At 37.8% G+C, this 18,635-nt stretch overlaps 1 protein-coding gene across 4 annotated transcripts in view; it reads left to right on the top strand.

The window, feature by feature from the left end:
* Nucleotides 1-18,635, top strand: part of Mettl25 (methyltransferase like 25) — an 86,791-nt gene that overhangs the window by 49,157 nt on the left and 18,999 nt on the right. For all 4 annotated transcript variants that reach the window (XM_052165194.1, XM_052165193.1, XM_052165196.1 and 1 more), the window contains 3 exons: nucleotides 2,571-2,600; nucleotides 3,551-3,624; nucleotides 17,811-17,904. In XM_052165194.1, coding sequence (XP_052021154.1) covers nucleotides 2,571-2,600; nucleotides 3,551-3,624; nucleotides 17,811-17,904 — 198 coding nt within the window. The remainder of the gene's footprint in view (nucleotides 1-2,570; nucleotides 2,601-3,550; nucleotides 3,625-17,810; nucleotides 17,905-18,635) is intronic.

Genomic DNA, 18,635 nt, shown 5'->3' with positions numbered 1-18,635 from the left:
TCCATTTTGCATGCAGCATCATAGAAAACTTTACATGTGACTGTTTTGTTTATGATATGAAGTGCATCAGCTACATGTCTTAAACACAGAATTAATTCAGCAATTTATTATATATAGCTTGACAGTGTCTGTATATTTGTAAAAGTCTTTACATAGTCTAACTTTTTATAGAATATGAAAATATTAAACTTTAGTCAAAAACTTTATTTTGTTTTATTTGAATGGTGTTCCTAAATATAGAACATTTTGGCCATTGGCATTATTTTTCCATGTTACCATACGACCTTACAAAAAGGCAAGCTAAATGCTTACCACCAGAAAGCTTAAATGATGCAATTAGTTTGGAAGAATGAATCTAGAAAATGAAATTGGAGAACCAAGACCATAATATTACAGTGCTATATTCTTAAATATTCTGAGTATAGTGCTCTTAAAACACACACACACACACACACACACACACACACACACACATACACATACACACACACAAATATACAATAATGGAGATGTGATATGGCTTTCCTGAGCTAATCATTGCACTGTGTATATGTGGCCAGAGTAAGTCTTTAAAAACAAGATAGAATTGGTTGAACAAGTTGCTTGAGGTCCAACCGCTAGATAAATGAACTCTCAAAGGCCATTGTCTCTACGTCACTGGTCTCCTGCCGTGTGCAGATAAGTAACTGCAGAGGTTTTGTATCCCATGAATACCTTAGAGATCTACTTCTCAAATAATAATTTTCTTGCGTAGCACGTTTAACAGACTTCTCTGGAAATTTCTCTTCTTCATTTTATGTGTGAATGAAACACACAGACTATTGTTTGAGTGACGGTAGTCCTTGGAAGGTCATGACCATGGAATGAGGCTCACCAGACATATACCTAAGGCAGGACACTGAAATAGATTTGTTAGTGTATGTAACATTTCAGTGTTATATACACTGAAATGTATTTGTCCATAGAGTTACCTCGATGGACCTTTGTTGTGTGACATGCATGAAAGCACATTTCCATACAGTGAGCATCCCCCGCCTGATCTGTGTGACATGAGGAACAGAGATATGAATAACGGGTTAAATAACAAGGTTAACTTAGAATCACTTACTAACTAGCCTCCCAATCTCAGGTAAGCCACAGCTCATGACCATGCTGGTGACCTTGTGTGTATGTAAACACTGCACTTACACAGGATAGTCTGGACAGTTCATTTTAATTCACAGTGTTCGTTTCAGCTATAGCTTAAAACCTATTATGGAAACCTAGAAACCTGAAGCAAAATGCAGAGATTTATAATTTTTGTAGCAAGCTTACGCAGATCAGTTATACTTTATCTGTCTTCTGTTTGGAGAGTTTCTAATTAAAATTTAAAACAAAATTTTAAATATTTAACATCCAATAACTGTAGAAATACATATCTAAGAAATAAAAAGTTTTGTAAAGGCTTATTCTGTATATAAATTATATGGTAAATATCATATATATGTATTCAGCATGGTTATTAAAAGTATTAGGATATGTTTTATAAAATATCTGAGTTCTTAAGTATAAATGTAAAATCAATAACATGGATTTATAGAAGTGTGCTATAGTGCTCTATTAATTATGTTTGTGTCACTGTGAGTATAATACCTAACAGTAACAATATAAAAAAGCTTTCTTTTGGCTCACAGTTTCAGGAGGGTCTCAGTTCATTGTGGCAGGGAAGGCAGGGTGAGGCAGCCCAATTCATGTTAGTGAGGGCATAGTATTCACACCACTGCACGTCTGGAAGCAGAGCCACCGTGACTAACCAGAGCCTGGGTATAACCTTCAAAGGTCCGTCACTAGTAATTGATTCCACCAGATGACTGTCTCTAACATGTTCTACAGCCTCCCAAAATAACGCCAGCACCAACCAAGCATTCAAACCATGCGTTGACACTTCACACTTTTAACAAAGTCCATTTCTTCTGGCAATAGACTGGATAAAACTGTGCTTTAAATTCATATAACATGCAGATTATATTTCCCCTAAAATACTCTTCCACCAGCAATCTGTTTATGCTTGCTTGGGAAAGATGAAATTAGGAGATCAAAGGGGTAGCTTACTGGTAGAATACCTGCATAGTTAGAACAAGAACTTGGGTTTAATTCCCAACATTGGAGAAAAACTAAAATGATGAAATTACATGCCCCATAAACTATAAGACATCACAGAGAAGTTTATAAATACATCTATGAGTGTGTCATATATAAAAGCAGCTTTGAGTTTTATTATCTAGTCACACTAAACACCAGTCAGACTCTGTCATATTTCCTGCTAATTCCTTCTACAATTCAGAGTATATAATCAAAAAATGAATGTTTGTATATATGACACTTATCCATTACAAATTAGTCCTAATTTATACAAGCATATGAGGTAATATTCTTTAACAATATTAATGCTTTTAACTATGTAAACTTATATGTTATCACTTAATTAATCTTTTTGCTTCTCACTGTTGTAAATCCTTGTAGAGTATATTTATAAATCTCCCAAGACTAAATATGTCAGCAGACTTTGTCTTGTTTCTTTCTTCTTTAAGGCATTGGAACGGGTTGCAGTTGGCCAAGGGGTAAGTGAGAGTGTCTCATGTATGAGAGCTAATGTATGAATATAGTTTTTCTCTCAAGCCCTCTTCAGACTTGACCTGCTGTTGAACTCGAAACCTGGTGGATTTTAATAAATATCACCTCTGCTTGTCATCGCTGCACATTCAAGTGTATACAATGCTCTGTGTGTTTAAAGTGAACTTTGAGCATGATACATTAAGGTTTGAGGAAAATGGACCCTTTGCCCTCATCCTATGTGTCACACACAAAAGTGTCAGAAGGTCCACAGTCTCGTTGTTTCCTCGCTTAAAATCCACTGTAAGTGTCAGGGGGATTTGTTCCTTGTGGAAAAAGAAAAGTCGATTCTAAGACATGTCTAGTTTATTCTCAGAGCAGCCAGCTACAGGCTACGTGGGAAACGTTGACCATCTGTCCCTCCCTCTCATCCGTACTCACCAGGATGGAGCAGACTCCATATTCCAAGAACGAGCACTTGAGGGACCTGAAAATCCCTTCATTTCGCTTGGAAAACAACTGTAAAGCTGTATTTGCTCACAATAACTTGGGAATAATAGTTGGTTTTATCCTGTTGGTTTTTCTCTGTAAATTCTCTTCATGTATATTCCCTTGTTTAAAATGCAAATGCATCTCATATAGTCTGTTGTTACTTTCTCACTCAACTCTTTATTTTTTATAAAATATACATTTACTTACAAAGTATCTTTTTATAATATATCTAGATATATTATGATAATATAAAGAAAAATTGTCATCTTCTCTGTAGCTATGCTAACAAAAAGTGAAGAACTTTGTAAGCAATTTGTAACTAACAATATTCCAAACAAGAGTAAATTTACCAAAATACTTGCCATTTCAGTAGGTCAAGCGTGTAATTTTTAAACCCCAAGTCACTAGTATTAATTTTGTTTCTGGGTTTCATTTATTCTTATACATATATCTGCATTTTTTTCAGCTGCCTACTGAATCACTCTTCTATCGTGCTGTTCTTCAGAGTATTATTAAGGATTATTATGGCATCGGCAAATGGTATGAGAATTTTATTTTGTCATTTTGCTGGGGCCCAGAGATAGATAGTTTACCTATAATATGAAATACCTTTGGTTCAATACCAAGCAACTAAACAATGAGTAAATAAATAAAATACCTGTGTTATATTGTTAGATGACTAGGTTTTTTGTTTTAATATTTGAGTTAGTTTAGAAAGAATAAATTATAATTAGTTTAGTTTGCTTATTCTTTGAAAAGAAACATATTAGAGAGAGACAATTGAGTTTATTAATTATTACTAAATAATCAGTATGGCCCAAAATTGGCCCAAGCAAACAGGAGCAAGATTATCCCTGATCTTAAGTACATTTCATCATCTGCAACAGTGGAATGACAGTGCCAGCCTCAGGGGTTTTCCACAAGCAAGAACATGACCATGAAAGTAAAGCAAATGGTGCAGTGTCTGACAGTTGGAAGTGAGGAGATGCTGGTCTTTCCATTAGTAAAACTTGTTTTATTAATGTTAAAGGACTTGCATAATCTTTCCAGTGATGCTTTGTAACTAAAGCAGAAATTTCCAATTTCCCTTGACTGTGGCACACACTGACACTGAGATATTACATGAGAGTCCATCAGAAACCCAGGAAATCCATGATTCAGCTGTTCTCAAACCAAGGTATTGGGTCTCCAAATAGAAACACTTTTGAAGGCAAATTTCCCGGTTTACGAGCTTTCCATTGAGTGGGTTTTAAATTGGACGGGACATCTTGTGATGTGGCTGGACTCCTGTAACTGCAGAGCAGAAAGATACCGTGAGGAGAGCTAGGGCCTGGAGGTTGAAGGGTATGTTCTTCAATGCCAGGGAAGATGATGCGGTGACTTGTGAGTATGCTTAACCTTTTGTCTTCCTTCTTTCATACTCAACTTTTTCCTCTCCCCCTTTCACCCACATCAAGATTAATTTATGCTGCCCAAATAATCTTGAATGTGTGTCCTTATACTGGAGTGTAGTTGACTTCCCAGACAGTGACTACACTAACTAACCCTTCCTTTCCTAGCACTTAACAAACGCCAGAAGTCCTCAGGGGTGGAGCTTTGTGCCCAGTTCCCCCTCTCCATACGAGAATTCCATCTGGCTTCAGCTTCATGGTCTTGTGTATGCTGTCACGGCTACTATAAGTTCATATGTGCAGCTGCCGTGCTATGTTCAGAAGATACCATTTTCTTGGCATCATCTCCCTGCCCTGGCTCTTAAACTCTCCCGCCCTGACAATTAAGGCTAAGGCTGAATAGACAACTTAGTCTTAGACCACATGAAAGCTTTGCTCCCTCCCTTACCAAGTGACCCAGCAATGATTAGTTGCCTCTGCCCCTTTCTCCTACCAAACACAGTAAAATAGAGATTGAGAATTTACACTGTTTCTCAACAGTATTTAGTTACTCCAGTGTCAGTATAGATCACTTGGGGCCATAACAGTAGCAAGGATGAACTCTACCAAGCATGTAGAGTATCCGTAAAGACTGACTGCAGAGCCGGGTGGTGGTGGTGCACGCCTGTAATCCCAGCACTCTGGGAGGCAGAGGCAGGTGGATTTCTGAGTTCAAGGCCAGCCTGGTCTACAGAGTGAGTTCTAGGACAGCCAGGGCTACACAGAGAAACCCTGTCTTGGAAAAAAAAAAATCCAAAAAAACAAAACAAAAAAAAACAAAAACAAAAAAGACTGACTGCAGATGTTTATAGCACATTATTCCTAGGGTGTACAAACTGAAGCAAACAAATAGATGTCCACCAGTGTAGCTGTAGTTAAAACAATCTATGATAACACCTATCAGAGACTGGGTAGCAAAGCAGAATGAAATATTGATATATACAACAACTGGGGTTAATCTCCAGAGAACTATGTTGGGGAAAAAAACCCAAATTATAAAAGTATATATAGTATTTGATTCTGTTCTTACCTATTCTTAGGGATGGAAGTATAGCTCAGTGGAAGAACAGTTTTGTAGTATTCACAAGGCCATGGGTTTATTCCCAGTATGACAACAGAGCAAGGTGTTGGGGACAACAAAGTAGACCCATTCCAGTACGTTCTTGAAATGACAAAGTTATAGAAGTATAAAATATTGCTGATTTCTGGGGGAAAGGGGAAGAAGGTGGGATGACAAGGTGTGGGTGTGGTTGTAAGACTGCAGCCCAAGTGACCCTGCAGTAATAGAGCTGTTGTCTAGGCTGTTAGAATCGATGTCTATGACTTAAGCACATTAAGGGTATACTTAAAAATCTTCTTTCTTACAACTTTTTTAGTTTTACATTTTATGATTAAATATTTAATAAAAAAATGGGAGACAGAACATACAATGGCCTACATAAAAGTTCTAGATGTAAAGTAACAGTAAATGACCAAATGAAGAAAAAGGAGAGTGGGGCATGACTTGGAAAGAGAGAGGTGCATGTATGAGAGACTTTAGAAGGTCTGTTTAATAAATGTATAGGGCAGAAAAAAAAACTACAAAGAAAGTATTAAACAGAAGATCTTAGGATGAGGTCAGATTTTTCAGAAAGATGTTTTTTTTTCTTCATTTAAAAGCATAATTTTTAAATACCACTAGAATCTTAAATAAAAAGTCATCCATATCTAGGCTTGGGCATGCTCAAACACAGCATAACCCCAGCTAATCAAGAGACTGAGGCAGGAGTATTAAAGTTTAAAGCCTGTACAGTCTTAAGATTGGAAGTCACTGTTTTCGTGAACTTACCCATTATATTTTATTCTATTCTAGTTTTAGTTTAGCACTCAGTACACTTAAAAGTCAGTAACTTGTAGAAATTACTTTGTTTCATAGTCCATGTAGGGAATTTCTGCCCAAATGACCAGAAAAGAGAAAAATAGTATGCCTAATTTATAAGCCTAACTACAATAATTGAAGACACTAAGAGGAATATAATAATAGAAAAATGTATGTACTGAAAAGCTAAATTGCAAGCTCACAAGCGGATCTCAAGCTTCCTGTGATCCACTGCCTTTAAGGGCTAACCCAGAGCAAGGATATGCCAGTGTATACACAACATTTACCAAACCATGTATGAGAAAGCTAAATACCAAGTAAAGCTAAGACAGTCATGAAGAGGAGGGAGGTAGATGTTGTCCTTGTGATAGAAGCTTTATACAAGGGAAGGAATGAGGTGGCAGGATGGCACAGCAGAGTTCCCGTGTTCTTGAGTTCTTTGACAGTTTTACACATAATTGTAGTCCTGTGTTTTTGTAAATCATGCATATTCACCCTGCATTGGCCCCTCACATCCCTACACATGTTCACTTGTACCTCTTCTCAACAAGTTCCCACTCCTAGTACTTTGTATACTATGGCCCCTGAGTTTAGCTGGCGTTTCCTGTATGATGGCAGATGTGGGGTTATTTACTGGCTTATGGATAACTTTCCAGTGGTAATAAAGTGGCTCCCATTCACCAAGGCCTCACTGCCAGTATTTCCTGCTCTAAGACTAGGGTCTTAGACCTCTTCTTAGAAAGAAGTCTTAAAAACTACTTGTCCTGTGAAAATTGAAGGTCTCTTAGTACCCCCCTTAATCCTTTGTAAAGACAACATCCCAAGGTAAAAGCTACCCTATGTTCCATTTCTTAAGGACCCCACTGCCTATCACATCATCCAGAAGGACACTAAGCTTCCAGTGCCTGAGCTATGGTGCCTGATCCATGCAGACAATAGCATAAGCTTAACCTGATTGAAATGTATGGATAAGATTTGGAGTTGAAAACCAGAAAAATACTCTGACTTAATCCTTTTATATTTTGTTTAGTTTTCTTTGTTAACTCAAATTATCCTCAGGTGAAAACCTATTGTAGAATGCCTGCACCATTATTCTGTAACTTTCTCTGGGTAATTGTTTATACAGTCTTAAGATTGGAACTCACTGTTTTCATGAACTTACCCATTATATTGTATTCTATTCTAGTTTTAGTTTAGCACTCAATACACTTAAAAGTCAATAACTTGTTGAAATTACTTTGTTTCATAATTAATCCTTATCTGGAAATTTCATAAGGGAATAAATCACCAGAGAAGGAATTTCACAAGGTAAAAGTCTCTTACAATACTTATACTGAAGTCAGGAAGATACAATACACACAGTTCATTCATTTATATTCTTATTTTTTGCAGTGTTGGGATAAACCCAGAAATGCTCGGCAAGCATCTTATTGCTGGACTGCATCACTACTGCCTTATCCATATTCTCTTCTGTAGTGAGAGCCATAAGAAGCTGATCTTTTTCTGTTAGAAGCTATGAGTTACCGAGTTTATTTGTAATTTTTCTTTTAGTCTTACCAAATAGTGAAATGAAAACCCAGATCTTTAAAACTTTCTCACAAAGTTACAGCAGATCTTTTTATCTACTCTGTGTAGCCAAGTTAAAATGAAAAGGACTTTATCTTTAAACTGAAATATAATTTAAAGATTTACAAAGAACAGTCTCTTACATGATGTCTGAAGTCATCAATGTGCATTAGTATGTGAAAGGTACCAGGTGAGTCCACGGCTCTCTGGTGGTGTTGGAGAAGCTGAGGCTTGCACATTCTAGTCTTTGTGTGCATGCTTTCCTTTGTTCTGTGTCCTGTGACTTCACTGTGTCCTCACACTGCTCACAGCTGTTGGTTAGAGAGTGTGTGTGCCGCCCCTGTGTGCTTGGAGGGTTGTATCCAGGGAAAAGCTGCAAGTAGAATCTTAATTAGATCTAATGTATTCACTTCGGTTAAAAGAAAGAGCGCACTCCTCCTTAGCATGCTGACCACGCTTTATTCTCACATAGGGCCCTGTAATCTGCCCTCGATTTCCTCTCATTTTTCTTTGAACCATTACGTTTTTCTCACTTACTGAAAATATTTGATAATGCTTCACCTTTTCGTAGCTGATCTAAAAGATATTCTTTGTCACATTGCAAACCACTTCTGATCTGTCACATCTATCCTTTCCACTTAATACATTCCTGGCTCTGAGCAGCTGCCCATGCACCCTAGCTACATTTCCTATGTGACTATTTTTGTGTCTCCTGTGCGTTTTGGGACACTTTGATCTACCTGGTATAGTCTCTTGCCCATTTCTGCCACTTCTTTCCCCTAGAATATGCAGCAGATGGGATCCTTAGTGTTCTTTCAACTCCACACAGGAGTTTTTTTTTTTTTTTTTTTAACTTTTTAAACCTTTCTGCCCATTATACTTGAGTATAATAAATGGCTTCTAAAGATTTTCATAGTAAAATGACTTATCCTTCTCAACCACCTGAACTCCTAATGGCCACTGTCCTGTTACATGAAAAGTCCACTGTGGACCACATTTCCTGTTAATGATGTTCTCTCTATTCACTTGTAGTCATACATACTTACTTTCCTTTACAAAAATATGTAAAAGGACTCTCACTCTTTTTCTACTTCCCTTGAATATATTCTGCTGTTTTACTTCCCCACTGGAGCGAGCAGGCCTCTTCAGGAGCCTTGATGTCCCTGGCACTCATACCACAAGCATCACTCGTCTCTTACCTGTCTTTGCCTGGGATCTGTGCTGCCCAGCATCTATTGGTCTATGTTGGAGCACACTTCTCTCCTGTTATTGTGAATTACTGACTTGCTTGATGTTACTTGAAAATGCTGGAAGAGCTAGGGCTTTGCGTCCTCTGTTCCCTGGCTGGAATGCTCTGCCACACACCGTCCTGTGGATCTCCCTGCTGCTGCCTTCAGTTCCTCACTAAGCATCATCTGCAGAATATCTCCCAGTCACCCACCCTCACTCCCTCCATCCCTCCTCCCTCTTTTCTACAGAGCTTCCTTTCCGCACTTTCTCATTCTAGCTCTCTGTTTGACTTATCTTGTTCTCACCTCAGAAGTCCTATGATGTTCTTTTTCTTGGTTTTCTTCAGTACAACTGGTAGGACCTGATAACCTGCCTCCAAATTTTTGAACGCTTGGAAAAGGACAAATCATACCTTGGTCAGTGTGGGTTGATGTCCTCCAAATTGTTCTCACAGCCTAGTATTAGGAAAGCATTTGGTAGAGATGTTAATATAAGTTCATGCTTCATCTGATGTCCCCCTGCCTATAGTCCTGCATACTCATATTTTAAAGACTAGGTAATTAGATGAGAGACATCAGAGTCATCATTATAAGAAAGGTATTTTGGGATGGCTGAGATTAAGAAGATTGTCCTTTCATGACTAGTTTGGGCAACTTTGTGAGACTCTGTCTCACAAATACGAAGATAAAGAAGATCATAAGCACAAGAGCTCTCTGCACCTCAGGCATGATTCCTACTCCCAGTGTAATAACAGTGATGCCTTCAGGACTTCTGAGTCTCTTCCCCTCTGTTTTATTGTTTGTAAATTGAGATTGATAATAATACCTTAAAGCGATACTTTGAAAATTCAGTCACTGCTCAAAACAATGTTTGAAACATAATGTTCATTACTTTGGTCTTTGTTAAAACCATCTCTCAAAGTATATGCACACTGATATTCTTAAACTGCTTTGTGAAACAAACTCTTAAAAAACATTTTAAAAAGAATTACTCTGGCCCCTCTGAGAGCCTCTGTTGGTAATAAGTCGGCATCTGCCTGTTCAAAATCCAAAGGAGCAGCATACATGTTAAAAACCTTTGTGAATAACTTTAAGGTACTAAGATTCTTATTAAATAGAACTGTTTACATTAATATTTTCTGTCAGCTGTAGTAAATACCAGCATGTTTTACATCATGGAAGTTTTGTGCAACTTACTTTCATTGGCTGACTAATCTTTGCTGTCCTTGATAATTTATGTGTGACAGAATTCCATCTGTCTAGAAACCTGCAAGTATTTTTGACAGTTTCCTCTGCATATTATTTGCCTGTATATCACAAAATACTTGTGTAAAATATTCCATAATATTTTAAATGATATACCAAGCAAATATTATTTAGATTCATGTATTAAATACTTACAGGAATCAACTCTAATGTATTTTCTGTTCATGTATATATACCATATAGTAAATAATTTGGGGACACTGGTTCTTCTCATATAAGACAGATTCTGTCGCTCAAAATGAAGTTCATGACTTGTCTAGGCTGGCTGGCCTATCTGTCTGCATCTCTCCAGCTTTCCGGGGCTAGGGTTAAAGGCACAAACTGCTATGGCAAGATTTTTACCTCAGGCCTAGGGATCCAAACCTAGGTCCTTATGCTTGAAAACCAATTGAGTATCTATATGGGTCCTTGAATATTTTGGTTTTTACATATTTTTAAAAGAAAGTATTACACTTATAATTTTGTTTTTCATTCAGAGTTTGGGAAACACTGTCCATGTAGCATGGCATCTGTGTTGAGGACAGCTTGGAAGAGGGAGTTCTTTGCTTCTACTAATGGGTCCTGGGAATAATCAGGTCACCAGACTTGGAGGCAATGCTCTTACTTGTTGAGCCGCCTCTCCAGTCCCCCTTGAAGATTCTTATATGGTGAGAATAAAGAGCCTGTGAGTAGAGAATCTCAGAAAGGGACTAGAAAGGTGAGTTGGTGGCTCTCCACCCAGAGGACCAGAGTCAGTTCACAGTATTCATGTTGAGCTGTGAATATCATTTGTAAATTGTAGCTCTAAGGGAGTTTCCATCTTCTGGTGCTGCCTTTCTTGAACATACATGCATATGCATACACATAAATCTAAACAAAAAGGTTTCAAAGAACAGAAAAGAAGGAAAATGATAACTCTCGAATATTTAATCGTATGTATTTTCTGACAGAAAATATTACCTAGATAACAAATAAAAAGATTTCTATTTTATTGAAATATTCCAACATAAATTAACATAGTGAATGGGTCTTGTAAGTAATTGAATTATCCAAGCAGACTCTAAATACATCTTATTTCATAATGCAAATATGAGATTAGCATTTTATGTTTAAGGCTGTTATATTCTGAAGTTATCTAGGCAGATTTCATTGTTATAAATGATGATTATAAAACTGGAGGGTGCAGTCTAGTTATCTAGTTGACCAGCATTACTAAAAACACAATACATCTATATTCCATCCTTATTCCACCCATTGATTTTTCTATAATTTAAATCTTAAAGGTCTTGGGCCTACATCTTTTTCTCGTGTTAACAAAATTCGGTATCAATCCTTAGAATCATAAATGCTTCTAAATACTGGTCAAAAAAAAATCCTTTTCGTAAAATTACAATAGGTCACATTCTTCATCAGAATTTCCATAACTCCTTTTCCCTAAGTGTGACAAGAGTCACGTGGCTATTCTGTAAGCACATAGGCATAGAAAGGTGTTCTGCAGTATCCCTAGATCAGTTTACCTGTAGCTCAGCGGTGACTATTCTTTGTTTGCAGCTTAATAATATAACCATGAGTTCCATCCTTGCTCTGCAGGATGTTGCATTGGCTAGGAGTTACTAACTGACGTGCAGGAACAGCTATCAGGCAGCTTGCTAAACCTCTCACATTATTTTCCTTACTGGTGTTAATAAGTGAGAGCTAGCCACAAGGAGCTGTTTGTGGGCTGACTGAGTAAAAGACCAGTGTGTTCCTTACTTTGAACTTTACCTTGTGTTCGCATTTAATGTTTTTTACGATGCCTGTCTTACTCTTGTTTGTATCGCTAGGCTTGCCTCTGTTTGTGTTCCCACAGCACATGCAGTAAATATAGTAATACATCTTCCTGTTGCTGTGGAACAAGGCTTGTTCTGGTTGGTTGGTTGATGATTGGATCCACTATTGAGGTCCTCCCATGTTTGCCTACTGTGCTAGCAGTATGCTCATAAACAAAGCAGTAGAGCTTTTCTGCAGCTGCTTAAAATAGCGGTGACCTCAATTCAACCCCTGGGCCCCGCACAATAGAATAAGTGCACATAGGCTTTTGCAAGCATATTGTGGTCCTCCACATAGGCACCATGCTCACAGTTACATAGTTGTATATGTCATATCTTGCTCATAAAATGAATACTTATTTGTGATATGCTAGTGTAGAACTTTTATAATAAGCTCAAAATTTGGAAGAGGGCAAAAGAGAGAACGAAAGAAAGAGACAGAGGGGGGAGAGAGGTTAAAATTAGAATGTTCATCTTCTTTGGAAAAAATCTACTAAGTTAAAATATCAAGGAAAGAATAATCAGAAAAGTAAGAATATGTGAAAGAACTGTTTGTGTCAGGATTCTAATTTCATCTTGAGTGCCAGAGAAGGCTTCCTTAAGGAAGCAGTGTTTGAGGTAGGTTCTGAAGGGAGTTTGCACTTCCAAGGACAAAGTTTGAAAGTGGATGGATGTTCCAAGAGCAGTGTTTATAGTTAAAAGAAGTGTGCTCAAAAGCTGGGCAAGTGCTGGTGTTGCCAGGAGACAGAGTCTAACACAGTGTTGGAAAGCTCACTGGGAACCACAGAGCAGGCTGCTTAGTGCGGGGCCCACGGCTCACTCCTTATGACTCAAGGTTCATGAGCCACTCGTGATTAATGGAAACAGCAAGAGTGACCCAACCAGTCACCTTTCTACTTGGTTTATATTTTCTTCCTGTTACTGCTAAGAAAATACATAGTAATACAGATAAGTACAAGATTTCAAATGTCTTAAGAACAAATTATTGTATAGTATACTTAAAGTAGTCTTAATAACTCTGAGATTTTGGAGCTGTAAAAGAAATTAAAATTGGAAGTATTTCTTTTATTTTTATGCAGTCTAAATTAATAAATCCACGAATCATACCAGTCCGCTTATACTTGCATTCTGATGTTAGCCTGTCTTGCCATCTACTTCTGGTAATTTTGATGTTTTTTAACAGTTGATAGCTACTAACACGGGAAGAGAGTTAGTTTCTTTAAAATGTTGGTCTCTGATAGGCTGACCTCATGTCAGTGAAAGTCCATGGGAATCACAAATTGAACTTACTGGGTAAAACAAAGGACAAAAATTGGGTGGGTGGGTAAGGAAGAAGGGTGGATCTGGTAAGAATTGGGGGAAGGATATATAGGCTCAAAACATGGGAAATTCTCAGAAAGGCAAAGTTAAATAAAATCGCAAAAGATTACTTAACAGACATGAATATATATTGAATATAAAAATCTTAATAAAATATTTTCACAGAAGGCTAAAAAAATGTTCCAGGAGCTTAGAGGATGGCTTATTAGGTAAAATGCTTCCTGTCCAAGACTTGGGACCTGAGTTGGGAATCTCATGTATCCACATAAAACCACACCTATAATAAAAGCCATCACAGGCCTAAAGCACAGTGGCAAAGCAAGACAGCCATCAGGCTTGCTGGCCACACAATCTAGCCAAAATGTTGGGTTCCAGGTCAGTGAGAAACTCTGTCTGAAAGAGTAAAGTAGAGAGGAAAACACACACACACACACACACACACACACACACACAGACAGACACACACACACACAGTAACCCAAACATGAATTTAGGAACGGTTTTGTTTTTAATAGCGCCAAAGAAAAGGCTCACTGGTTAAAGATGCTTGCTGCAAAACCTGATGACCTCGGTTCAATCCCTGGGCCCCACATAATAGAATAAGTGTATAGAGGCTCTTGCAAGCTGTCTGCTGTCATCCACATTAGGCATTGCAGCACACCCATGCTCACACCCACAAAGTTAATAAAAGATAATATGTGTAGAGATGACTAATATAAAGTCTTGTCTAAGGACTGCAGATGTATTATATCCATGGTAATCCTTGCAGGGCCTCTAATAAGGAAGTACTATTTCTATTAGGAAGCTAGCCAACGGCAGAACTAGTGTAACTGAAAGCAACATTTTTGTCTATGATACTTTTTCTGTTGAGGACCTCCATAAAGTAATAGTGAATAATGTACAATAGAGTTCTTTCATCAAGGGAAAGACTTGATGGTTTTTCCCTTTTGTGTGCAGAGAGGATACTCTAGAAGCATTAAGATGAAAAGCCTGAGCGGCTCTGTCAGAGACTGACAAATACAGAGGTGGATGATTGCAACCAACCATTGGACTGACCACTGGGTCCGCAATGGAGGAGATAGAGAAAGGACCAAAGGAGCAGAAGGGGTTTGCAGCCCCATAGGAGGAACAACAGTATGAACCAACCAGTACCCCAGAGCTCCGAGGGATTAAACCACCAACCAAAGAGTATATATGGAGGGACCAATGGCTCCAGCTGCATATGTAGCAGAGGATGACCTTGTTGGTCAACAATGGGAGGAGAGACTCTTGGTCCTGTGAAGGCTCAATGCCTCAGTGTAGGAGAATGCCAGGACAGGGAAGCTGGAGTTGGGTAGGTTGGTGAGCAGGGGGAGAGAGGATGGGATGGGGGTTTTCAGAGAGGAAACCAGGAAAGGGTATGACATTTGAAATGTAAATAAAGAAAATATCTAATAAAAGAAAAGCAGGAAATGACATTAGATGACATCTTTTGTGACTAGCTAATCAGCTCAATTCAGTATTCTGTGGTGGTTAAGCTATACCTGTCTACTATATCAATATCTATTAGGCATAAGATGTATAAATATTTGTCAAAACTGAGAATGACACATAACCCTGTATAAAACATTTGCTTTGTCTTCCTCAGACTGTACCTATTCAAATGTCTTCTCACTCAAGACAGTGGTAAAATAACAGAATGAGAAGATGATAAGGACTATAGAAATTCAGAAGCAGATTGTATCTACTTTGCAAAAAAGACTGGGTGCACATGAGGTTTTCCGTGCAAATTACTACTACAGCTAAGGAAAGGAGAAATTGCTTCCCTTTTCAGAAGTTATTACTTACAGAGATAAAACAAGCAGAAATCTGGTAGACAGTCCAAACCAGTAACCAAGCATTTAAAAGGAGAAAACCAAAGTCGACAATGTAATGGATGGTGTGTATAAGAAGGTGGAGAAATGTTGCTATATATGTGGGTCCAGGTTGTATACTTGTTGGGATAGTGATTCACAACTTTTGGGGTCAAGGGGTGACAAAACACTTCTGAAAAAAAACTTCTAAAAGCATAGAAACAGAAATGTAGAAAGATTTCAAGGATGGGTGTAGAACACTGGTGGGGTGATAGAGGCAGGAGGAGCCAAATGGGCAAGGAAGTAGGAGAGGACAGCCTGTGGGGAGGAATAGCAGACAGGAGAGAACTTGGAAAGTGCCTTATAGAAACCTACTGTAGAAGCTTCCAAAAGTATGTACATATGCATATCCATACATTAAAGGAGTTTAAATGCAGTTACCCTGTAACAGGGCTCCGTCCCCCTCCCAGATACCACAGGCCATTAAATAAAAGTCCCAGTGCCAAGTGTGAGGTGCCTCTCTCTGAGTTGTTAGCCAGTGAGGTACCATAACCCACCTCCAAAACATTACAGGCTACTTCCATTTATTTTGGTTACCTTCCAGACCATGATAGAAAAATCCTATTTGTTTAAAGACATCAAATACTTGAGTTGTAGGATATGGAGAGATCAAATTTCTACTCACCTGGAAGCTCTCTCCTCACTGGCTACTTTCATGGTTCTGGAACTGTGCATACTAATAGGGCAGAAAAAAATCATCAAATGTCTTACTAAGTTGTGAACACTGAACATTGCGATAAGAGCTGACAAGGCAGGAGATGCCACTGGCATGGCCCAGATGGCATAGGACAGCAGCATTTTGGCTGGATTTAAAGCCTGTCCCACAAGGTGAAGCTCATGCTTAATACTGTTAACTGAGTCAAAATCCCATAACTGGCTAGGTCCTGGTCCCTACTTCTATTGTTCTGCTAAGTGGACATGGCCCTGGCAGCATACTGCCTTCACCTCCTTGTTCCTATCGTTATGCACATTGCTTAGTCGTTATATTCATACTGCTCTCTCATCAGAGAAGCTAGTCTTTGCAGTAGATGGTGATTTAATATGGAGATCCATAGTTAATCCACCTGCAGAGAATAAGAGACTCTGGGGGTGCTTAGCTTTAAGTGAGACATCTGACATCTGTGTCATGCCTCTTCACCCTAAGGCTCAAGAATCATTGTAGAAGAAAAGGGGAAATGTAAAAGCAGAAGTAGTGGCCTTCCATAGTAAGGTCATATTTGCCAGTCATGACAACATCTCTGAGTAAATAAAGTTGTAATTGAATGTGTAATAAATCAATCCAGCTAAATTAGAAATATAAGTCATGGTGGAATCATAGAATCTCACCCTTAGCTCAAGAGATATTAGCAGTTGATGGAGACTGAGAGACAGACTGACAGTTTTTTATAAGACCCCAGAGAGGCTTCCAATGTTTCAATACATGATGCTATACCCATGCACATACACACAACACTTAGTGGACTTTATAGGTTTACAAAAAAAGCACTTAGAGTGGAGAAGGAAAGGTGATGGGGCTTAAGGGGGAAAAGCGGGGAGCTAGGAAGAAATGGGGTACATTTGACCAAAATATACTCATGTATATAAAATCCTCAAACAATAATTTAAAAAATCCAGGGGATACTTGGAGTTATGATTATTTGACATAATAAAGTAGAATTGAGGTTGTTGTCTTGAAGTGTAGCTAAAGGAATCTAAGATACATTGCTAAGGTAGAAGGGTAGAATATAATGTCTAACCATGGGTTTACTATTCTTTCATAGGCAAATGAGGCTTTATTTACCACTTTTGATAACATGTATGTACTGACGTTTTTTATGCCTCTGATTTTTACATTATGCTTAAGTTGCAGTGAAAATTGAGAGATGTCATGGTCCATTGTAGCGTTATTTAAATTGAAAACTATTTCATGACACTTTGTTTAAATTGCACTGAAAATCTGTAAGGCATAAATGATAGTCTAACCTGAATTGGCTGTTAGTGCCTGGTAGCTCTCTTTGCATAGCTGTTGAAATATTGCCCCTGTTAGAGTGTGTCACCATAAAATGTGCAATGTAATGTCAAGCCAATAAAAGGAAAATGTGTTTTGAGCACAGTGGAAACTTTTGAGGATCTTATTAAACCGAGATTTTTAATAGTATAAGTTTGAAACATCTCTTGCATAGTACTGTGTGCAGAATATTATCTTCTACTGCTATGTGTTCCAAGAATTCTCAGGAGCAGATTCTGATATAATGTCACAAAAGTATTACTTCATTTTTACCATGTGTGGATTTTGTGCCTTATAGATGGAAGATATTTTAAAATATTCATATTGAAATTTAAAACTATCTATACTTTAAAATGGAAAAACTAAAAAGATATTGGCTTTTGTTTTGCAGTAAACAGCACGTTGGTAAAATTTATTCCAAATGTTCGTCTTTTCTGGAGTATGTCAGAATGTCTCTAAAGAAGCTTGGATTGGATGAGTCCGAGGTCAGTGAGTGATTACCCTTCGTTTACACGGTACCAAAATTCCTGGTAGAGTCGTGGGTTAAGGCAGGATAGAATCGTTTGCTTTCTGCTTATGTCCCTCCTATGAAAAGTCTCAATTATATTAAGATTAAACCTCTATTACCTTTTTTGCAACACACCTTCCCTGTCAAATATATGGAAAGTTTATTATTGTATATCACCAAAGAGACTTCTTTAGGTTAGTTAGTTAGCTAGTTAGTTAGTTAGTTAGTTAAAGACAGATTTTGCTAAATAAAGTAGGGTTGACAAACAGAACATTGTCAATGTAAATTAGAATTTAACAAAGAAAAATGATTAATTTTAAAATTTGCATTTTTATGGCTAACTATAACTTTCATTATTAAATTCAGAGAGCCTGCAAGTGTGATCTTTCTGTTCAGTTGTACCATCACGGCGGCTCTTGTCTAACAGTGTTGATAACATTGTTGAAAAAATAGTAAGCTACTTGACTCTTAGGGGAAAACTCAATATAATTCTAGTTATACATTAGCTAAAAAGTCAGATTGAACTACTGGTATTCTGGCATGCTAAATTGATTTTAAATTGGAAAGTGATAATATACTTCTCAGTTTCCTTTCTGGTTATGTGATAGCATGTCCTGACACAAGCTGTAGGAGAGAAAGGTTTGCTGTTGCATTCTCTATCAGATGGTTAAAGAGCTGAGAATTTACGAACAACAATGGACAAGAAAT

The sequence above is a fragment of the Apodemus sylvaticus genome, chromosome 20, assembly GCF_947179515.1.
Source record: "Apodemus sylvaticus chromosome 20, mApoSyl1.1, whole genome shotgun sequence".
Classification (NCBI taxonomy): domain Eukaryota; kingdom Metazoa; phylum Chordata; class Mammalia; order Rodentia; family Muridae; genus Apodemus; species Apodemus sylvaticus.
The sequence above is the reverse complement of the archived record's forward strand: the minus strand, read 5'-3'. Positions and strand labels throughout refer to the sequence as shown.